This window comes from Lycium ferocissimum, chromosome 7 (genome assembly GCF_029784015.1).
Source record: "Lycium ferocissimum isolate CSIRO_LF1 chromosome 7, AGI_CSIRO_Lferr_CH_V1, whole genome shotgun sequence".
Classification (NCBI taxonomy): Eukaryota; Viridiplantae; Streptophyta; class Magnoliopsida; order Solanales; family Solanaceae; genus Lycium; species Lycium ferocissimum.
The window spans coordinates 30,624,833-30,648,193 of record NC_081348.1 but is presented as its reverse complement, the minus strand read 5'-3'; the positions used below and the strand labels follow the sequence as shown (position 1 = coordinate 30,648,193).

The following is a 23,361-nucleotide window of genomic DNA, read 5'->3' as shown; positions in this document are numbered from 1 at the left end:
GCATGTTTGGGTACAATAAACAAACTATTGCCAAACATTAATGTAAGAAGAGGACATGTAAAGAGAGTTTGGAAGCTTGAAACAGAAAGCAGTGTAAGGAAAGCTTAAAGGTACAATATGAAATAAGGATAACTCGTATTGGTATTGTGGTGATTTCATGATGTCCATGTGTTATTTGGCACACTAATGCGACACAAGGGTGAATTAGGTCGAACCAAATATTTGCAACCTTCTAAAAATTTGCTTAACTATTGTTTTGACGAGTCTGGTTCTTTACGAGTTTTTTTTATGAAATTAACTGAAAACTATAAAGTGAGGAATAAAGTAAAAAACAAAAGATTTTTATGTGAAAAATCAATTCACTCAAAAGGTCTAAAAATTATGATCTACTCATGTAAGATTTAACCCACACTCCACTAAATTAATGGGTCAAATTCAGATCGAAATTTATAGACTTACAACACAATAACTAAAACACTAAGAACAAAAATGTCATGACCCATGCGCAATGACGGATCCAGGATTTAATGGTCCCGGGTGCTCACCTTAAAATCAATAAAAATATATTGCTTTGAGTGGAATTCGAACTTGGCTCCTCCATGGCTTAGTCTAAAGCCTAAAACCTTTTAACCAGAGCATCAAGATCTTTTATTATTTTATACCAAAATTTCAATATTTTCTATATGTCTACATAGAGTATCGCCACGGTTAATGGGTGCTCGAGCTCGCATACCACTCAGTGACATGTAATTTATGTTAATACCGAGCAGAGCTTTTGAAGAAGAAGAGGACAAAGGAGGAGCATACTTTGCCTGAAATTTACCAAAATAGGCTACATGTTAAATAATTAAAAAAAATTGAATTGAATATAAACGAAATAGCAATTACAAACTGGCTACCAGATGTAATTGCCACATGTTTGTAATTGCTACATGACTAAGTCAGTCAGGCCCAACTTTAGATTCCATGGGCCTCTGTCCTCTGGACCAGCAAGACGAAGATCAAGTAATTGCACGGTCTGTCCTTCAAATGGACTGGTCTTTAATTTTTATCCTTCACATGAGCTGGTCTTTAATTTTTGTCATTTACCTTTAAATGATAAATTATTTAAGAGCGTTGGAATAGCTTTTAAATATTTAAATGCGTATCTTATGTCTCTAGAGACCTAAGTTAGATTTTAAAGAACAAAAAATTAAAAAACAGCCCATTTGAAGGACCAAAAATTTAAAACCAGCACAAAGTAGGAACAAAAGTAGAGGGCCCAAAAAAGGCAGGGGAACATGAGTGAAAGCCCAGTAGAAACCCTAGCCCCCAAATCTATTTAAACCAGTTTCCTCCTCCTTGTTTGATATCTCTGAGGTTGTTTCCGCATATCCTTTTCTGTTATTGTTTATTTTTGTTTGTTTTAATTTTGGTTTATTCTGTATAATAACTGTGGCGATTGCAATGATGATAACATTTTCCCAGCTCATTATGAGACCTTATTTTTAAGGTCTGGGAATATACTCCGTTTCCAACACATATATATCTGAGCTTCGCCTGATTTCAAATCAAGATGATGTTTTTTCTCAGAAATTGTGATTTTTTTACTTCTTTTTGGATTCTGTTTTGGTCTCTTTTGTTATAAATTATTGTTTGTTGTGTAATATAGTGGCGATTGCAATGAATTTAACATTTAATCCCAGCTCTATGAGACCCTATTAAATAAGGTCTGGGATTAGACTTCGTCTCCAACACATATAATATCTGAGCTTCGCCTATCTTTTCTCTGAATTTAAATCAGGGTGATGTTTTTTACTCAGCAATTGTGATTTATTGCTTCTTTTTGGGTTATGTTTGGTTTTAATTTCTGTGTAAAATTATGGCAATTGCAATGATGTTAACATTAATCCCAGCTCTCTGAGACCTTATTTTTAAGGTCTGGGATTAGACTTCGTTTCCAACACATATTATGTCTGAGCATAGCCATTTTTTTCTTTGAAAGATAATGTTTTTCTCATCAATTTCCTTTGTGGTTTTTTCAATTTATTCCAACTAAATTTTTTTTATCAATATTTGTTTTATTGTGTAAAATAGAGGCAATTGCGATGATGATAACATTTTCCCAGCTCATTATGAGACCTTAATTTTAAGGTCCGAGAATATACTCCGTTTCCAACACATATATATATCTGAGCTTCGCCTCTTTTTTGCTTGAATTTTCTCTGAATTGAAAATCAAGTATATGTTTTCTATTACTAGCAATTTCTTTTGTGATTTTTCATTTTTTTTTATTGTGCAAAAGGCTGGAGATATTGGTGTTCCCTGTGATGTAAGATTGACCATGCTAATTCTGAATTTTTTTTCTGAAGAAAGCTTATGTTATTTGTCTGAGGGAACATTCTTGCATGTCTCTTTTTTCAATTTTATCCTTCAATTGGTTATTGTTCTAATAGAGCGAATTGGAGCGGGAATAAAGTGCATTAAAACAATTTTAATGCAATTTCTCTCTTCTGATTCACTCTATCTATCAAAAGTTTGGTGTGAAGGCTTGGATGATACTCCAGGATTTGTTAGATGAGCGCTTAAATATGATCAAAGCTACTCATTTAGAGAGTGTTAAAAAATGGCTTGTAAGCTAAAAGGGAAAGGCGTAAGTTGGGATACGTTTGGCTTATACACCCTCGTCTCAAAATATTTGTAGTACTTGTCTCAATATTTATTTGTTTTATTTAATCAAGATAAAATTAAGTAATTTTTTTCATTTTACCTTTGGATTAAATAGCAATATTTAAGAGTTTTCACCATTCATGGAGTAGAGATTTATTGAGGAGAATGCGACAAATATTATTTTGAGACGGAGGGAGTGCTTTTCTAGCCTAAAAGTGCACTTAAAACACTTTGTATCTTTTCCAAAAATTCGATAGTTAAAAAGAGTTTTAAAAATAACAAGACAAAGTAGGTCAATCTAAACACCCTCTTAAGACTCTTTTGACTGTTGACCACGCTTATCTTGCACCAATTTGCTGGGTGGGACAATGTCCGTGTAATATACGCATAGAGAAATTGAGTGCAGTAAAGTTTTATTAAAAAATAATAATTTACAAATAGAAAAAATAAGTTTGAAGGATATTTTTAGTTCTTTTTTTAAAATAGAGGGATATTTTTTATCTTTTTCCCCACACAATATTTTGGTTAATAAGTTTAAAACAAAGACGGAATAGCCTAAGAGATCCCTGTACTTGTATAGTTTTGTCATTTCGGTATTTGTATTTACGAGTTTGTCAACTAAATACATTTATTCTTTAAAATTGAGCATTTTAAACCTCTTTAACTGTTGACCAAGCATATGTGACATTAATAGTGCTGAACTGGACAAAGTGTGTGAGATTCACACATATTAAGAGGTTGAATATGATAACTTGAATTAAAAAATAAATATTTTAAAAAGGAAAAAATGATTAAATAAAAAAAAAATTCCCAGCCTCATTTCCACCCCCTCCGTCCCTCTCTCTTCTCTGCCTCGCTGGAGTTGCCTTCTGGTGACTGGCGGAGTCGGTGAGTTACCCCCACCCCTCCCTTCTCTCTTCTTCTTTTTCTGATTTGGTCCCCCAACCTTCAAATTCTCCTTTTGACCCATAATTTTGGAAAGAATCTAATTTCGTTGCCCGATAGCATGCCAACCCACGCACCATGGCTCCTCTACCATGTATACTACCATCTTCAATATCAAGTATTCTTTCTTGTAATCTCACTTTCACTGATCTTTCAAATGATAATTACTCATCCATCAAAAACCCAACAACAAAAATAACTAGAAATGAAAAGGAAAAAAGCTAATCTCTCCTAAATTGAAAGCTCAGATTAGAAATGGGTTTATATTTAGTTTTTTTTTTTCCAATTTTTTTTATGTATCCTGATTTGTTCATCCATGGAGGTAAAGGATCCACGGGCGAAGGAGAGACGAAAATGAGGAAAATGGAGTGGCTCCGCCTCTGAAATTCTGTTTTTTGGGGGAATTTACAGCCGGTGAGGTGACCGACATGCGGTGATCTTGATTTTTTCATTGGCGGAGCTATTACCGGAAAAATAGTTATAGGATTTGCAAAATATTATTTCTAGTCACTTTCAATTTTTTTCATATAAAAATTAAATTTTGAAAAGGAAATAGAGGATAAAAATGTGTTTTAATAGATAAACATAGATAAGGATATGATATGGCATTAATTTTTCTAATGTGCCATCAATGTCAGAGCAAGTGAGGAACATGTGGTGAGAGAGGGGCTTAAAATGCTAATTTTTTAAGTGGTCGTTTGGTTGCTGGTCGAAATAAAATGCTAATTTTTTAAGGGATGGTATATAGGAAATTTTATAGTTTGGTGCAAGGTATAAATTTATTCCGGATTATTTTATACCTTATACGTAAAAATTAATGTATAACGAACATGAACGGGATGATAAAAGTACGAACATCGGGATGATAAAACTGGACAAATACTGGGGCCTCGCAGGCTATTCCGCCTAAAATAAATAATAACTTTTGTACAACAGATACACGTGGAAGAAGGGACAAGGGAAATGAAAGCGGTTCCTTCGTCGAGTGTATTGATTTATGAGTCAAATTTATGTGATGGCCAGCACCAAATGGCGTTTCCAAATTGGAAATTTTACATGTTGTAGCTAATATAGGAGGTATTTAAATATAATAACTACACTTAAAATAAATTACAATTAGTATCTATATGGTGTATTTCAATTGCCCCTCATAGCTATGTTGTATTCAAGTATGCAAAAACTCATATTTCAAAAGATACGAAGACGTCTTCCTCTCCCCTCCATCATCTTTGGCTGCCATCGTAGATCCATGATCACCATATTTGGGCTAAGCATTCTAAAAGCTTCAATAGCTTCAGGGCACTGAAGCGCAACTTCTTCACCTTCGTTGAGTGATTTTCGAGCGAGATTAGCTTTTGAGAGAACTTCTTCACCCACGTTCGACCTGATTCTGGCAACATGCTTCTTCTTCAGGTTGTTTCTCTTTGGGTCCAAAAGCTTCGAGAAATACGTCATCATAACCAACTGGGAGAGAAGGGTTAGAGGGATTGGAGAAAGAAAGAGAAGTGAATTTAGAAGAATGGGGTTTGAGAAAAGGGTAAGAGTGGAAGGGTTAGAGGGCTTGGAGGGATTAAAGAAAGAAAGAAAGAGAAGTGAATTTAGAAAAATAGGGTTTAAGGAGGGTTTTAGGAGATGTGAATGTGAAGAAGAAAGAATTACTTTGAAGAGTTTACTTTTTCGAAGGTGTTGACACTCAATTTTGGCCCTCTGTATTTAAAAACTAACTTCTTTAGATTTCCTAGTCATTAAATAGCACAAAATACTGTTTTTATACATTTTTAACTTTAATATAATTTATTGATGATTGTCCTTATTTTTAAATAATAGGAATTTTTATCAATTTATTTTCATTTTAAATAATTATTTTGTTACAAATCGTTTGTATATAAACAACATGCTAATACGGTTTTACTTCAATTAATTAGCAGTCTCCTTAATTCAAATCACATTTTTTACTTTATTCACAAAATTACCTTAAATATATTTTTATACTTTAGTTACAGTTTATTATTACATGGAAGTTGGAGGAACTAATTTTAAACACAGATAAAATTTAGGAAAATTTACTTGTCATAACTACCTCTAAGATTTATTTATGAATAATAACTACTTTATTTTTTATTTAAGTTTTGTAGCTTTATTTTTCAAAAATTACATTTCATAACTGGTCCAGTAACTTTTGAAATACATGTACCTCTTTATTCTCTCCCACTATACATTTAAGATTTATCATCTTCTCCAAACCCTAAAAAAAAATATTCTCTCTCCTCTCTCCCCTTCATTACCCATTAGATCCGAAAAAAATCCACTTTCAATACTGTTTGATTTTCCCATTTTCCCAAGAAACACACACTAGGTGTTTGTGAAATTGCTCCTTTGAAAGAAAATACAGTACTCATAGAATCATTTGAACATAAAACCCCCAGTTGGAGTAATTGTGGGGTATTTGATTACCCATTAATCACCCATTAGATCTGAAGAAAACCAATATTGGACTTGTCTGATTACCCCATTTTCCCAAAACGCACACCAACTGTTTGTGAAATTGCTCCTTTGAAAAAGAAAAAAAAAACTCGAAATCCCCAGTTGTATTAAGCTGGGGGTAATTGTGGGGCCTTTTTATTGAAGTTCTTTTATTGTGGGGTCTTTTTGTTTGAACAGAGTCCATTAACAAAAAGACCAGCAATGGAGTTATTCCAGCTGAACCACCGGAATCGAAGACAGCGGTTGGTAGAGCCTCTAGCCGCGTCATAGCCGATTCCAATCGTTGTATCAACTTTTCTTCCATTGGCACTGCGAAGCTTCTAGAAGTTTCTGGATCTATAATTGGAGTTTAATGCCCACGAATCGGTGATTGTTTGATATCAAAGAAATGTGTATTTAAATATTTCTTAAAGGTCTTCCTAAAGGTGAAATTCGTTGGAAAAACGAGAACCGATTTCGATCAATTCTTGATTTAGTTCTAGAGGCAACAACACTTCCTCAATCGTTAATGTTGCTACAAATTCGATTTCAAACTATGTTACAAACGATTTTCTGTGTAGAACTATGTTTACTTTTTCTCAGATCTCGAAAAGCAGGATGGTGGATCGGAAGAAAGGCGGCGGAGGAAGGAGGAGGGTTTTTCCAGTTGTTGTGGTGGTTCTGCAGGGTTTGTGGTTGTGGTGTTTTCAGTATATTTCTGTATATTTTTCAATATATTTCGTTATATTTCAATGTACTGTTTCAGTATATTTCTATATATTTCAGTGTATTGTTTTAGTATATTTCGTTATATTTCAATGTATTTCTAATTTACGAAACAGTTTCTGATACATTTCATTGTATTCCATTGTATATACGCATACTATAATTTTATATTTCTTAAACAATCAACCATATTTCATTGTATTCCAGTGTATATTTTTCTGTATTTGGAAGTATTTCTAAAAGTTTGGAATGGAGTAATTTGTAGAGAGAAATATGGGTTGTTATGGAACTTGAGTCGTTTGCGTGATACATGGTTGATTTAATTTGATTTACCATTTAAAATGAAAGAGAGAATATGTTCCATAAATACAACCTATTTTTACTCTGCCAAATTTTGTATTTTCATGTATTAAAAAACGCGAAATACAATCGAATACAACAAAATCAGCAAATTTTTTTTGAATGGACTGATTTTGATAGAGAGATGTTAGCTGTAATGGAACCTCATGAGGTTTGCGTGAATCATGGAACCATTAATCCAAATTACCATATATATTTGAAAAAGATTTTATTGTCATAAATATAGCCTTTTTTTAATTCAACAGCCACATTGTATTTCACTGTGTTTCACTATATTTCAAAAACGCGAGATACAACTGAAATACAGCCAAAAGCAGCTACGAATTGTAAATCTTCAACTTATAGCTATAAATTGTTAAAAGCTGTTAAAAGGTAGTTATTTGTGTAAGTTTTACTAAAATTTAGCACATGGTTTTGTGAAGCCCATGGTCTTGTGAAGCCCATGGTTTTGGCACATGGGTTTGGTTAAAAAGTGGTTTATCTTTGCCTATATAAAGGAGGACTTCCCCTCTCATTTTTTTCTCATCACTTGCACACTACTTCACATACATTTTTCTTCTCTCTACACTCTCTAGATTTTTTTTCTATAGGAAGACTAGCAAGGCTAGCACTTTCTTCCTCTTTCTATATTTCTTTTTAGTTGTCTTTATATTTCATTCATACATTGCTTCTTTACTTATTCATATATATTGTTTTTACATTTATTTTATATACATTGCTTTTATATTTATTTATCTATATTATTTTTACATTTATTTATATACATTATGTCTTCAAATTTCTTCATATATTGTTTCTATATTTTTGTATTCCCTATACATTTTTCTTTATATTTTACATACATTTTCCTTACACTCTCCACACTTTTCCTTTATATTATCTTACATCTATCTATTCTTTTGTATATTTTTTATACACATACGTTATATACATATACATGTACATATTTACATTACTTAACTACTAAGAAAAGAAGGAGAAACTTTTCATTAAAAGGAATGCACTTATTGTCTCTACATTTTTTATGCATTATCTTTATATTTTGCTATATTGTCTCTACAACTTTATTTATTTTCAATACATGTATACATTGTCAAGTATTTTCTTTACACTTTTGTCAATACCATCACACTACATGCCTATTTTTTTTATATATATTTTGCTATTTACATTTACTCTACATTGGCTATACATCATATTTATATTTACCTATATTTTCTTTTTTATTCTTATGTTATTTTTAAATACATCATCCACCTATACATTTGTTACATTACATACACTATACTAATCTTAGGGTCAAATCAAGTTTCATCATTCTTTTGTCAAATCATGTTTTCAAAAACTTTATATCAAATCATTTTTTCAATAACTTTTTGTCAAACTACTTTTTCAAGGGCTTTGGTCACATTACTTTTTCAAAGAATCTTTATCAAATCACTTTTTAAAGACTTTATGTCACATACCTTACTTTTTGACTTTTTCAAATTATTTTAACTAATACTTTTTCTTTCATCTTGCAATTTATTACAAATACTACACTTTTGGCCGATGAAGAAATTTCCGTCGATTTCCAAGGCCTCCCATGTACAAAAGACGGGTTTTTTATTTTAAGTTTATTCATTATTTCTTTAATTAATTTGATAGCTATTTATTCTCTTACTAACACTTTCACTAAGTGTTTATACAGGTACCCGGAGATACATCCCGAAGACGACACTCGGAAGGAATTCGAAGATTTCATCGAATCACTGCTTGTATTTACTTTTCGCTTTTTTTTTTTTTTTTATAACTGTACAAAACATAAACTCATAGTATAGTGAAAACTTTATTTTTGGAATGACGGGTTGATATATTTATTTACTCGTCGTCTTGTTTGTTAAACTTAAAATCGTCATTCGCTTTAGGCAAGACTTAGGCCGTCAATACTTTCATAACTAGATTAAATTGATTTGGTATAAATACTTTGTTAAATAAATTCACACTTTTGACATTGAGGCAAAAATACTAGTCCATCCCTTATTTTATATTCTTTATATACTCTTAATGCAACTTACATTTTATATTGTTTCGTATACACTAATACATATTTTAATTAAGTTAAATTCACATTTTTGACGCTAGGCAAATATTAAGTCGTCCATTTACAAATCTTTTATTCTTTAGAGGCATTACACATTTTCACTCATTTTTTATCCACAATTCCTTATACTTATTTTTTACCAATACTTTTTTACAATTATTTTGTTCCTTATTCTTTTGATAGGATATTCATTAAACAAGCACTCTTTTTAACTAAACGGTAGAAACAAGTCAAATAAACTTCACTTTTCTGAATAATTTCGTTATATAAAATCTTTACACCAATGAATATTCGTAAATTATTTTTACATTCTTTATGCATTAATATACCTAGTTATACAATTCTCTATACATTTTAGGTTTGACGTACACTCTTTTACACTTGAAATATGTTCTTTATATGTTTAACATACATACATTCTTTTAATATACATAGACGCACATTACATAGACGCATATTCTTTATATCGTTGATATATTTATTTTTACATAGTCTCACATTTTTTTTTTATATTCTTAATATAGTTACACATTCTTTACACTAACATATATATACACGCTTTGTACTAACAGATATACTTTTATACTTACGAGGTACATTCTCTTTATACTCTTTTATATATTCTTTTTTACTATACATTCCTTATGAATATTTGATACTTGATATAAATACATGTTTATACACTGTGTATACTTAATATATTATCACCTAGTGTAGCTTTTCATGAAGTCATAACATTTTGAAAACATGTAATAATAATGATAAACAGATAGATAATCCCCCTCTAGTGTTCAGTTAAACTAAGTCTAAGGATTGTCTTTGGACAGGCTCTGGGGATGCTTAATACCTTCCCCTCGGGGTAAATAAAACCCTTATCTAGAATCTCATAGGTTTCGTGGACTAAAATGGAGTAGACACACAAATACATATAGGTTTCCTATTTTTCCTTAAAAATTAGGTGGCGACTCTAACCCTTTTAAAACCAGTTAAAAGAACCAGGAAGTTGCAAACTATCTTGGACCCCATTCAAAATAGGGCGTAACAGAAGGGATAACAGGAGATTGGAATTCATGGCTTCTTCTCCTTTTTGTATCTCAGCTTTGAGTGTATTTGTTTAAATTTTAGAGGAACTTTTACATCTTTGGCCGGGATCCATGGCTTCTTCTCCTTCTTCTATCTCAGATTTGAGTGTATTCCTCAATTTTTAAGTGTAAATATAAGGTATGAATTTGACTGACTATATTTTTTGGGCAAACTAGATGTATTCTTAAATGGATTTGAGTGTACTCTCCATTTTATTGTGTAAATACAGTGTATTTTGTATTTCACCGAAGATCTGATTTGATTTGATTGTATTCTCAATATTTAAATACAATGTATTTTGTATTTTCGCCGGAGATTTGGCCGGATTTGACTGTATTCTTAAGTCTATTCTATATGTATTTGGATGACTGTATTTTGGAATTATGTGTTTGAATGCACCCGAAGACACGCGAAACAGGTCAAACATAGCTGTATTTTTTTTGGCAATAAACTGTAAATTATTATTACCACAACCAGCCAAACTTTCGGTACAAACAAAAGCAAAGCAAAAAATCCAAACTAAGGAGCACCCGACCCTCCTACCACCTTCTAGGAAGGGTGTAGGAAGGATCAGGTCTCACTCTAGGAACAAAACTGATCAATCAAATATGTGCATTTGCTAGCCTTCTTTGATTCTCTAAACATTGACACTCTTTCCCTTACTGTGAATTGTATTTGCTATATAATGAGGTCTTTCTGTACGCTGCAGTCTCTGAAGATCCTCCAGTTCCTTGATTGCCAAATCAAGTAGGTCAAACATAGTTGTATTTGGCTGACTGTATTTTTGAAATTGTGTTTTTGAATACAGTCAAATACACGCGAAATAACTATAACATAGCTATGAAATGTAATTAAGATTAAGATAGCTACGATTGGTTAAAAGCTTAGAAACTATAATTATTTATGTAAGTTACCCAAAAGTTAAACAATTTCGTAAATTGTTCGACGTTGAATGAATCATGAAATTTCAGGGTGGGTCATTTGCACTTTTGTCACTATCTTGTGTTGGTCTTTAATGTTTGCTCCTCAAGATAAACAATTTATTTGCGGGACATAAGTTTATATTTTTACATCATAATATTCTAAAAATTATGCCTTGCGTCCTAAAGAATTTTTACCCCGCTAGACATAATTTTGACTATGAAGGACAAAAACTTAAAGACCGGCTCATTTGAAGGACAAAAATTAAAGACTAGCCCATTCAAAGTAAGGACAAGCGTGCAATTTCTCCTTTCAAGAATTAACAAAGCGCCACGCCCCAACAAAGTTCCCAAGTCTAATCAAAGTGGGCTGATGTGCTGCTTTATAGGTACGCCAAAATTATCCTAGTCAGTCTTGAAAATACTTTCAAAAAAGAAAAAAAAAAAAACTTGATAATACAACACAGCACACCTTAATGTCTAATGACTCCGTTTGTCTATTTTGGTAGAAAACAAAGCCCAAGAAGCTTCTACGATAATGTCACTTTATACTACTACATACTACGTAGGATGTGACTATAAAATAAAATGATCAACGCGGGCAGTTTGATGCACCATTATTTGATAATACCCGAGGGAATGGACCACCAAATCATCTTCTTGATTGTGATGATGGGGCCAAGGATTGGGATATGACATGCAATGTCACATCCTTATGCAACAAATAGTGCTTGTTCACCTAATCATGGCGGTGGATAAAATGTTTTGAGAAGAAACAACAGAATGTGTTCAGCCAACTCAGTTGTAGTATGTATAGACTTGCGTACATTTGTACGCCTTTTGTTCCTATTGTGGAGGGTTCTATGGCTAAGTTTTACATATGGTTCAATTTCATGCCAGCATGTGAAAGTGGTGGGTCATCACTATCGTGTCAAATAAAAATGCCAATTAGATTGAAAAGTAAGTATAGAATGGCGGAGAGATCAACAACAAAGTAAGCAAATTTTCTACGATCCGACATATTCATCATATTCATTTTGTAATTTTAAAAAATGACAGTTACTCCATGCTATGACACATAAAGTAAGCTGTTAACGTGGAAAATGTATATCATAATTAAATCGGTATATATAATTTAAACTCTTAATAATTCTTTGGTAGACGCATCTAAGTTGCTCACTATGAAGGAGATTATACCATGCTAAACAATAAATCTAAGCAAGAAACTACAAGCTACTGCTTAAATTATCAGTTTCCTTTTTTTGTTTGCTTTCTAGCTCTTCTCTCTTTTCCACATTGATAGTCATTACTCACTCACTACCAAGTCCAACCACTATTGCCATCGTTTTCTTTCATCATTTTTGTTCACTTTTAAGCGTCCATTAGTGAAAAAGTAAAAAATGGTGGACGACCTGAATCTTGTCTGAGGCTTACATTTTGTTTTAATCTAACTAAGCCAAACTCGCTGGATAGGAAAAAGATTCATTTCCAATTTAACGAAAGTAGATTAAACCCAAGTATGAGTATTTCATTTATTTTTAAGCAATAAAAAGAAAAAAGCAATCAGGGTTTAAGCCTAGCTAACCAATTTAAAAATATAGTCAAACCTCTTTATAATAGTCATCCTAGTAGTAATATATTTTGTTATAACAGTAAGTTTTTTTGGAACCAACTTTTCATGTTATGTTATACTAGATGTTCTCTAGAATACATTTCTCTATAGCAATTAAAAATATTCAGACAAACGACACTGCTATAGAAAGGTTTGACCAGGTGTTAATGAGAGGATATCAACATAATAAAGCATCCAAAAAGACCATTAGGCCAATATTAGAAAGTTGCAGTAGTAATAAATCAAAGGCATAATGCATATGCGGCCCCCTAAATTTATTTTTTTCATTTTTTTTCATTTTGGCATCTCAACTAAGTCTTGTTCCTATTGAACCTCTGAACTCGTTCTTAAAGCGTGTCTATCAAACACATTCGACTTACATAGTATTCCATCTTCAACGTAGCAACATGTTAATAAATATTTTAATTTAATTATGCCATCTTTAAGTTAAGATTAGCAGCAATTTAGAGGGAAAAAAGAGTAGCTCTTAATTAAGCGGGTACTGGAAGAGCAAAACTAGCATAAACTGCCACATCCGTGACCTAAAGAATAACTTATCACATGTCTAAAATATCACTCCACCTTCATTTCCCAATTTAATTCTGCTTCTAATAAAAATCAGATATAAAAGGTTTGATGGACACATTTGAAGATGAGTTCAGGAGTTCAATAGAAACAACACTTGATTGAGGCATTAAAATGAAAAAAAAGGACAAATTTAGAGGCTGCATATGCATTAAGCCTAAATCAAAAGATATTTATTCTTTGTCCTTTCATGACATACGCAAAGCGACAAAAGGTCTAGTGGTCACAGCCAACAACAGTACTCTACTTTCGTACCTGAACAGTTCAAAGTTTACATTCCACGTGGCAACAAGCCTTTGCCACCATAGACCTCTTTCCATTTGTATACATTTGAGAATTGAGGAGCAACAAGGCCTTCTTCTTTAGCTAAAAAAACTTGCCTTTTTAAGAAGAATCCCGTCCACTCTAAAAATTTCATGTATTACGTGTTTCCACTAATTATTTAAGTGCAGAGTAGAGTCTTGAAAAATCTGCAAAAACAAGAATGTCAACTTCGGATGGTGCTTCCATGAGAAGCCTAAGTGAGATATCTGAGGAAGAAACTGTACGGTTGAGTATCGATCTTGTAGCTGCTTCCAGGCGAAATCTTGGGTTCTTGAAACTTGTGACTGAGTCTCAATGGCTTCATGAAAAACCAATCATTCTTGAATCTATTAGAAGGTTAATTATTACTAGTAGATTACAGTACTTCCACATGCTTTAGTCCTCTTTAACTTCAACTGGGTGCTGGTTTCTTGTTAATTTGAGTTTTTATTTATTTTTATTTGCAGGTATGATGAGTTATGGATGCCATTAATTTCTGATCTTTCTAATGGGTCAACCCCTCCAATGATTCACCCTCCTCTTGATATTGAATGGGTTTGGTATTGTCACACCTTAAATCCGGTAAGAAATACTAGTACACTGAAAATAGTGTACTTCTTTTACTTGGGTCTATGAGAATATATTGGAAAACAAAAACAAAAAGGTGTTATCTTTATCCATGAAAGTTAGTGTTACCATATGAATTTCTTACTTCTAGTTTATGGTAAAGTTACATAAAAGCTCCTTTATTGTACTTTCTCTTAAGTTAAACTGAAGGTGGATCTTCAGAATTTACTATTTCAAAAGTGTGCTAATAGTTCTAAGTTATGCTAAAGCATACTTGAATTTTGCTTAATTCAGGTAAGTTACAGGCAATATTGTGAATCAAGATTCTCTAAACTCATTGGAAAGGCAGCTATATTCAATGAAGAAAATGAAGAGTATGCATTAAACAGATGCAAAGAAATTTGGTCCCACAGATACCCAACAGAGCCTTTTGAGAATGAATCTGATGAATCCAATTTACAGAACACAGTTTCCACATTTCATGAAGATCTGCTAAAAGAAGTATCCAAACAAAGACATTTATACACCAAATTTTCTGAGCCTTACTATTCAGAGATTGTGTATTTGATTGCAGCTCGACAACGGTATAAAGGCTTTCTGTATATGATGCATAGATTTGCAGATAGTTGCTCTATGTTGGTCCCTACTTCAGATATTCTTCTAATGTTGATCACTCATCAGGTAAGGCTCTCTCTCTCTCTTTTTTTTTTTTTTTTAACATACTAAATTTTTGGTCTTGCCGAGGGTCTACCGGAAACAGCCTCCCTACCTTGAGAGGTAGGGGTAAGGTCTGCGTACACTCTACTCTCCCCAGACCTCACTAGGTGAGATTTCACTGGGTATGTTGTTATTGTATACTAAATTTTTGGTCTAATCGTTCACTTCTAAGTTCTATCGGGAAATCTTTATTTTCCTTTTCCATATACTTTTGGGGGAAGCAATTAGGACATTGAGTATGTCCTTAAGATAAGTTAAATAATTCCATAATGGATTAATAAACTTTGGTTTAATTGTTGTTCTTAGTAAATACTTTTTGTCATTATCTAAAAGAAGAAAGCCAAAAAGATAATTAATTTATTACATAGATCACATCCTGTAGGCATCATCCTGGTCAATTTTCATTGGCCTTCATGTTATTAGTAAGGATTTCTGATTTTAGTATTGCTCTATTAATAATATGCTATGATAGTTTATTCAACTATATAGTACTGTCAATTTTATTCAGCTTTTAGGTAGTATGGTTTTGAGCGTTATTGTAATTTCCGTAGTGCTTGTCATAATCCTGGTGGCTGTTTACCGTGATTCATGACTGATCGGTCTACATGGATTTTGTACTATTTGTTTACTTAAATACAAAAACTATAATGTTATTTCTCTGTTCAAATGAATGATTTCATCAAGTTGAGATATGTTTATTGTCTATTGTTGATCAATAATCACTGGTGCATTGATGCTTATGCAAATTTTTCGTTTTTTATGAATTTGATTTAAATAGAGTTATCCTACTGCATATACATTGGACACAAAGGGGTTAGAGGAGGAAATGAGAAAAGTAGTTGGAGCATTGGAGGTTGTGAAGGAAGAAGACATTGAGGACACTAAGAAACTATGGGAAAGATTATTTGATCAGCCATATGAGAAAGCTGGTGGGTTGGCCATTGGAAAGGCTGTTGATGTTAAGCCACCAATCTACTGGGAAGTCACAGATACTGATGTCAATGCAAAATACTCGTCCATGTTACCGCGATTCTTGCTTGAGGTTAGTTGGATCTTTTGCTTTCCCGCTTTGCAATTTCCCACTTGATAATATTAAAAATGCAATCACAGGGGTGTAGGGTATTGACTGTTTGATTGGTTTGTGCAAACTTTTCTAAAGTAGGACTTATAAAGGTATATTAGTTTATATCCAAGTTGGTGCCCTATCATCATCTTATTAGGTCACATTTAATTATTGATGTTTCTTTTTTGGATCACTCCTACTTTTCCTTTCTTTTCTCTTCTTCCATCTTTTATTTTATGTTTTCATGCTTTTGCTTGGGAGATGGGTTGTCTTTATGTATGCATCAGTAGATAAGGTCTGGTGTGTTGCTTTCATCTTAAGGACATAGTCGCTTATTCTATCCATGCCTGCTTGCCAAGTTTAATACAATGACAAATGGTTATCCTAGATAAAGGATTATCGAGGGGTAAAGATGAATTTGCAGAATTATATTAGAGGAAGGTGCTAAAGCAATTTGTTACCTGCACTTTCGTTAGAGTGTGGAGTAAAAGTTGTAAGATGTAAACAAAAAATGGTGGAGTATTACTGCTTTCTTGGCTTAGTAGTTGTAGATCAAAGCAATGTTCAAATATGCCTGCCATACGACTTGAAACTTTTCCTAAAATAGAAAAAGCAGTTGGAAATCATCCTAAAGTCGTTTCTCTCTGTAATTTCTCAAAATAATAAATAAATTTAATCTGTTACAAGAATCTGAAACTAATATCGTACTAGGAATTCATAACTGAAATCCGTGATGTAGTGTGGATGGCTTGGTTCCTCCCGTTGAGATCACCAATACTTTCCCTCTCATGGTGTTACGATAAATTGGAACTATCAAAAAGAAAAATAAGTTTTAAGGGTTTCACGCTGTGGGATCGAAATAGACTTATCTTGCTTGAATATATCACATAGATCCTGCTTATTCATTGTTATACAATTAGTCCCATGACCAGTTTAAAAGTTGATCAGTGAATACCATTTTAACTAGAATAACAAGTTTTTTACTTTGTTTTGTACTTTCTAGAGCTAAAAACTAATATGCTGCTCGGCAAAATACATGCTCCTCTATGCATAATCACAAATCTTCTTGCCTTTTCTATTGCTAGAATTTTATGTGAATCATATAAAATCATCGTCGTGAAGAAGGAAATAATTTGGTTATGCTAGTGGGGAACCTAATTGACAATAATCTAGTTTTATAAATGGTGCATTCACCAAGAAATGCAACATATAGTTATCATCTTTCGCTTCTTCCTCTTGTCTTTTGTTTCTTTTTTTTTTGTGTGGGGTGTGGGGGGTGGTGTTGAGAGAGGGGAATAGCACTGCAGTAGTATCTAGAAGGAATGACTAAAAGGTTGGCTGTGCTATGATTTGCATTACAGGTCTGTTTAACAGTGAAGCTAAAGAAAACTCTGAGTTGTGATGCGTCAAAGGAGTTCTTACGTCTTCAGATGGTTAGATGTCACAGGGAGCTAAAAACAGATAAACCACTCAGCAAATTTACGTGTCAAAGGTGGCAAAAAGCTTTGCATATCTATTGTGAGTTTGGAACTAAGGGAATGGTTCTTGAGGTTCGCCAACGTGGTGGTGGCTGCATTAAAGGAAGTAGCCTGAGAGAGAGTGTAACATTTCTTTGGAATGATTTATTACGTGCGCCCTCTCTCAATTTGGTAAAAGAAATTGACCAAAAAGTGAGGGTAGCTACCTCAATAACTCCTCCTGTCCAAGCCTCCTACTTGTTGAAATGTGTACCTGATCGAGTATCAGATGATTCAGGTGCTATGATATCTGATGTTATTCTGAGGATGAACCAATATCATCCCCAAGAAGGTCGATGGTTATCTCGGACTGTTCTGGATCATGCAGGCAGGGAATGCTTTGTGATTCGATTTAGGTGGTGGACACTTTTTATTTTGTCTAAGTGATCATCTGCCTCCTCGTGTTTTGTCTCCTGATCTTGTGTTGTTGACAATAATGCTAGAGTTGGAGGCGGCTTTTGGAGGAGAGGAGCTGAAACTCCTTCAGCTGTAAAATGGGAGGACCGCATTATAGAAATACGTGAAGGCCATTGGTCCTACGTTGCTGGTTCCATCGGTAGAGCACCTGGTATGTTATAATTCCTCTGTATACTTTCGTGTATCTGTTCTTCTGGCCAAACATTCATTTCAACGGTCAAGAAAAGAAAATTAAAAAAATTACATTTGAACTATTAGTGGATGTCTCCTATTCTTGGTTTCCTACCTAATTTGTGGTGTCATTTGCTTGCGTTTCTCATCTAGTACAGAGAAAGTGGTAGGCATTGCCAAACCAAAAGATCCACCAGAAGGATGGCATTCTCTTTGGAGCCTTTCAACAGGACATGAGCTATTAGCACGGTGGGAATCATCAACATCCGGTTCGGGCTTAAGTTTCAGCCTAATAAACCAGCAATCCACTGATTCAGCGGTACCGTGTTTATGAACTTTGATTCACTTCCAGCAGGAACTTAATTGTTAGAGTATTGATCATGAGTGATGCTTAAGAACACAATCATTGCAGGTGAAGTTATTGGAAGGGCGGCAAATGCAGTACGAAGTCAAGAAATCTGGCTTAGGTGAGGAGACAGAACATGTGTCAAATGAAAAGTTAAAGCAAGTTGAAGACAAAGAAGAAGATGGATTCATAACAGTAGTTAGGTTCTCGGAGGATAATCCGGTTGGAAAAGCGACAGCACTTGTTAACTGGAAGTTTTTGGTGGTGGAGTTTTTACCTGAAGAAGATGCGGTATTTATACTTCTTCTTTGCATGTCAATTATCAGAAGCATATCGGAAATGAAGAAGGAAGATGTAGGAAGCTTGTTGGTTAGGAGAAGAATAAAAGAAGCAAAGCTTGGTGACAGAGATTGGGGCTCAGTGATTCTCCAGGCTTCTTCATATTCTCCATCGATATGCTCACCTTATCTTCAGCCTTGGTATTGGAACACGAAAGCAGTGATGGGATCACAAGGTGTAGATAATATCCCAAGGCTACCAGCTCCAGCATTCACTTATACACAGGGGGAAGGTGGCGACAAATTGTACAAGCATGGAATAATCAATTAGAATGAATTAACATTTCCCAATAACGTGGAACGGAAGAGGATTTTCGAGCACAGGTTCTAAAACAGCTCTTTATAAATACTCCATTTAAAGTCATTTTGTCACTTCTATATATTGGTACAAACATATTTCACCAGCTCTTCATTGCTGAGTTACCGATTTAATTGGTAACGAGCATCATTATGTCTCGAGTATACCAATGATTTTAGAAGTTTTAGTTGGTATGTGTAACATTAGGCCAGTAGCACGAAGACTTGATGCTAGAAACACAGCCTTGTACAGAAGACACGGTCTTGGTATAAAGCCTTAAATCTTTTGTCTAAGATTAAGTTTGCTTAGAGTAGTTTGACCAGGATAGACTTATAATTTGTTTGGAAGGTCCAGTTTGCTCATTTCATTCTGCTGTTCGAATGTTTTCAATTAACTTGAAAGTCCCGAGGGAAAGCTTAATTTGCTTTGCTCCTCGTTTTGAGCATAAATTGTGCAGCTGAATACCAAGAGATTATACATAACGGAGTGACAAAAATTCTTGATATTGATAAGTTAGGTAGACAGATTTAAATAGGAAGAAAAAAGAGCTTTCAAGAGAAAAGGTGCAGCTAAAGTCTTAAGGAAACGTTTTACATTTAGAAGTAACAGAAACTGAGATTTACATTGGGCTACTGCAGGGACATTATTTTGTGTTGGTCTTTAATTTTTGACCCTCGTAACATACAACTTTTTCGCGTGACATAAGTTTATATTTTCGCAATCATAATATCCCATGATTATCTTATAAGTATAGAACTTAGGCCCGCTAGGTAGGGCTGTACAAAGAAAACCAACAAACTGCACCAAACCGATAAACCGAGAAAAAAACCCGACTAGTGATTTGGTGTAGGAAAAAAAAACCGATCATAATTGGTGGTTTGGTTTTACCCGATCATAATTGGTGGATTGGTTTTAACTAAAAAAAGTCAAATCGAACCAAACCAACCCGACATTACATGTATACAATTTTTAAACATATTTTATACATAAAAATATTTATTTGTAATATGATTTGGAATATTTGAAGTAAAAATTATGGATTTTATATGAAGACTTTTCCGGGAAAAAACTCGAAAAATCAGAGGAAACCCGAGGTTGAAAAATTTGACTTTTATTGGTTTGGTTTGGTTTATAGATTTTAAAACCCGACACAATTGGTTTGATTTGGTATTTAAAAAAAAATTGAACCAACCCAGTCCATGTACACCCTTACCACTAGGCATAAGTTTAATTGCTAAAGAGCAAAAATTAAAAACCAACCCATTTGAAAGGAAAACCATGCGGGCAATTTGCACGATTACCCTTCATACGGACTGGTCTTTAATTTTCGGCCCTCAATTCGCTGGTCTATAATTTTTGGCCTTCGCTTAAAAAGGTGGTTGAAAATATCTCGAGGTTCTGGGTTCGAAACCCAGCAAAGTCAAAAATAATAATAATTTCGCAAGACAACCTATGTCGGAGAAGACAGACTTTGCCTTATAAGGCATACTTTTAGTTATGCCTTAAGGCAAAGTCTGCCGCATAAGGCAGACATTTTGCAAAAGTCTTGCCTTGTGAGATTTTTTTTTTGACTGAGTGGGGGTTCTAACCCAGAACCTCGAGATGTTTTCGGCCATCTTTTTAAGCGAAGGACAAAAACTAAAGACCAGCAATTTGGGAGACAAAAATTAAAGACCACCCCAAATGAAGGTCAATCCGCGCAAAAAAATGAAATTATGCAATTTCATTGCGACTGCCAAATGGAGCTTGTTGATGGCCCATCAAGTATGCTTCTCAAGATCCAAAATGAAGGGGGCAATTCGCAGAATTGCCCTTCGTTTGGGGTGGTTTTAAATTTTGCCCTCATATTTGAAATCTTTAAATTTGCCTCTTCGTGATAAACCCATAGGTTCTGTGTTCGAACCCACGCTACAAATAAAAATTTTAAAAAAATTCGCAAGGCAAGTTTAAATTTCGCTATGCCCCCAACGGATACAACTTGTGAAGGAATTACCAAAGTTATGCGGGACCAAGATACTTATGCCTTATGGGCGGACTTGGCGTAAGTATGCGGTCCGGCATAACTTTGATAATTCATTCAAAAGTTTATGCCGATCCGGGCATAAAAGTTTGCCCATTAAAAGTATGCCCCCCGCATAACTTTGTGAAGGAATTACCAAAGTTATGCGGACCGATACTTATGCCTTATGGGCAGACTTGGCATAAGTATCTTGGTCCCAGATAACTTTGATAATTCCTTCACAAAGTTATGCCGGTCCGGCATAAAAGTTTGCCCGTTAAAAGTATGCCCCCAGCCGCATAACTTTGTGAAGGAATTATCAAAGTTATCTTGGACCGAAGATACTTATGCCAAGTCCGCCCATAAGGCATGAGTATGCCAGGTCCGCATAAAATGTGTAATTCCTTAACAAGTTGTATGCTTTGTTAGCGTATAGCGAAATTTAAAGCGCCTTGCGAATTTTTTTTTTTAAAATTTCGATCGCGCGTGGGTTCGAACCTGGGACCTATGGGTGTTAGCCGAAGGGCAAAATTTAAACATTTCAAATATGAGGGGCAAAATTTAAAGACCACCCCAAAAGAAGGGCACTCCGCGCAAAAAAATGAAATGAAGGCCTATAAAACTTCAGTTGGGTGTTGAAATTTCCATTTTTCTTCCTTTTTTTTTTTTCTTTTTTTTTTTCTTCTTGTTTTTGTTTTTATTTTGTTTCTATAATAAGAGTTAGGTGCAGGAGTTCTGTCAAAGAAAAACGGGGGTGTTGCAGTGCAAGTCTTCGTAAGAACATTGTTTATGAAATGGTTGACTAGTAGTGCTCCCTTTGTGTTTACTGCGATTTCGTCTTCTACTACTATGGTATTCCTAGAGAGATGTGCCTCAAGGTTAGCTATTGTATGTATTTATTTATTCTAAGTATGTCTTATAATTCATTTACATGACCAAAAAGACGCCTTTTATATTGAATGGGGTTAATAAAGAAGCATCTCGATACTTAACTAATGCATATAGCTAAGATTTTAGAACAGAGGGAGGGAAAAAAGTTAAAGTCCAAAAATTTGGATATAAATTTTCCAGTAAATTTCATCAGGTTGATATTGCTTTCTCTTGGGTTTTGGGGATGGCCTTTTGGGACACCTAACACCTTATGTATGTGATGCTCCTTTAATTTTCTATACATTACTGTTGCTACTTATTCCTTGACTTAATGCACTTTTTAGAAGCTTTATATTGAACTTGTATTTCAAGCTCGGTTGATTAATATTCCAATAATCAAGTTTTCAATTAACCAACAAAGGAGATGACAAGTGAGGGTTGCTCAGTTGGTAAAATGCCTCCACCCATGACCGGTAAGGAAAAAAACCGACAAATATGTTACATCAACCTGCAAACATTAGCTGATTTGGTAAAAATTACAGAATTGGGTTAAGATAAAAACCTTCTTTAAATGTCAACTATGTCAAATTGTCAATAATATAAGATCTCCAGCTAGTGTGAGAATAAGAATTCAGTTAGGTGATATAATATGGACCCTAAAAAAACATTTCAAATTTGTTTCAGTTAGACTCCTGTTATCAACTGCTATGTACGTAGATCCCATTAGATTACTTTATTTTCACGTTATAATAGGACGAAAAGTGGAGATTTGAAAAATAAATTTTACATCAAAGAGCTAAAATAGTGTATGATGCAAAGTCCTTAATCCAGATTAAAATAGATAAAGAAATGCCTCTCATTGGAATTAGCTACTCTTTGTGACCCACTAATCATGGAAGATTGTCTTTGAAATTTAAGTAACCTGTTTCTCAATATGAAAATCCGTATCAAAGCAATAAATGTTTTCTAAATCACATGCTATTACTAATGTTGTAAATTGTTGTACAAAACACGGAAATAGTAAGAAATTCTTGAAAAACAGGCGTGTCGAAGGCACTTTGTCAAGGATATTTCACCCAGTATAGATGTATCCCCCAGGATTCAACAAGCTCTTCTAGTACAAAACTAGGAGTCAGAATCTAACAAAGATTTCACAAAGTAATAACCCAGCAAAAGAAATATAAGAAGAACTAAAAAATAGTTTTTTGTTATCTGTTTCAACAAAGAGAAAAAGACTTAGTCTTTTATGGATAGATGAACGTTGTGGCTGTTAAAGGGTAAAGCCACTAACGTCATTATATAATTAATGATAAGTAAAGAGTCAAAAAT

At 33.8% G+C, this 23,361-nt stretch overlaps 1 protein-coding gene, 2 long non-coding RNA genes and 5 other non-coding genes across 9 annotated transcripts; all 8 read left to right on the top strand.

The window, feature by feature from the left end:
- Nucleotides 1-1,367: 1,367 nt before the first annotated feature.
- On the top strand, nt 1,368-2,388 carry LOC132062702 (uncharacterized). Its single transcript, XR_009416238.1, has 2 exons — nt 1,368-1,492; nt 2,134-2,388. It is a non-coding gene; the product is annotated as an uncharacterized LOC132062702 (long non-coding RNA).
- LOC132065875 (small nucleolar RNA snoR69Y) lies at nt 1,437-1,540 on the top strand. The gene has a single exon (XR_009416838.1). It is a non-coding gene; the product is annotated as a small nucleolar RNA snoR69Y (small nucleolar RNA).
- LOC132065877 (small nucleolar RNA snoR69Y) lies at nt 1,653-1,758 on the top strand. Its single transcript, XR_009416840.1, has one exon. It is a non-coding gene; the product is annotated as a small nucleolar RNA snoR69Y (small nucleolar RNA).
- LOC132065876 (small nucleolar RNA snoR69Y) lies at nt 1,864-1,967 on the top strand. Its single transcript, XR_009416839.1, has one exon. It is a non-coding gene; the product is annotated as a small nucleolar RNA snoR69Y (small nucleolar RNA).
- LOC132065878 (small nucleolar RNA snoR69Y) lies at nt 2,078-2,183 on the top strand. Its single transcript, XR_009416841.1, has one exon. It is a non-coding gene; the product is annotated as a small nucleolar RNA snoR69Y (small nucleolar RNA).
- LOC132065883 (small nucleolar RNA snoR53Y) lies at nt 2,300-2,380 on the top strand. Its single transcript, XR_009416845.1, has one exon. It is a non-coding gene; the product is annotated as a small nucleolar RNA snoR53Y (small nucleolar RNA).
- A 2,107-nt stretch (nt 2,389-4,495) lies between the features above and the next one.
- On the top strand, nt 4,496-10,512 carry LOC132062701 (uncharacterized). The gene is made up of 2 exons (XR_009416237.1): nt 4,496-5,277; nt 10,275-10,512. It is a non-coding gene; the product is annotated as an uncharacterized LOC132062701 (long non-coding RNA).
- A 3,121-nt stretch (nt 10,513-13,633) lies between these two features.
- Nucleotides 13,634-19,597, top strand: LOC132064312 (glycine-rich domain-containing protein 1). Of its 2 annotated transcripts, XM_059457256.1 has the most exons (8): nt 13,640-14,086; nt 14,197-14,311; nt 14,591-14,977; nt 15,792-16,055; nt 17,438-17,949; nt 18,037-18,161; nt 18,340-18,500; nt 18,594-19,597. In XM_059457256.1, exons 1-8 carry the CDS (start codon nt 13,911-13,913, stop codon nt 19,134-19,136), a joined length of 2,283 nt encoding a protein of 760 aa, XP_059313239.1. In that variant the 5' UTR covers nt 13,640-13,910; the 3' UTR covers nt 19,137-19,597. The 2 variants fall into 2 exon arrangements, with proteins under 2 accessions (XP_059313240.1, XP_059313239.1); XM_059457257.1 differs by lacking the exon at nt 18,594-19,597 and having other exon boundaries at nt 13,634-14,086; nt 18,335-18,493.
- Nucleotides 19,598-23,361: the final 3,764 nt, after the last annotated feature.

Excerpts from the sequence above, each read along its gene's own strand:
- LOC132064312 (XM_059457256.1), top strand. The coding sequence starts at position 13,911 with ATGTCAACTTCGGATGGTGCTTCCATGAGAAGCCTAAGTGAGATATCT. Across the intron at positions 16,056-17,437 it reads TACCGCGATTCTTGCTTGAG|GTCTGTTTAACAGTGAAGCT; the intron begins GTTAGTTGGATC and ends TTTGCATTACAG. Across the intron at positions 18,162-18,339 it reads TTCCATCGGTAGAGCACCTG|AGAAAGTGGTAGGCATTGCC; the intron begins GTATGTTATAAT and ends CATCTAGTACAG.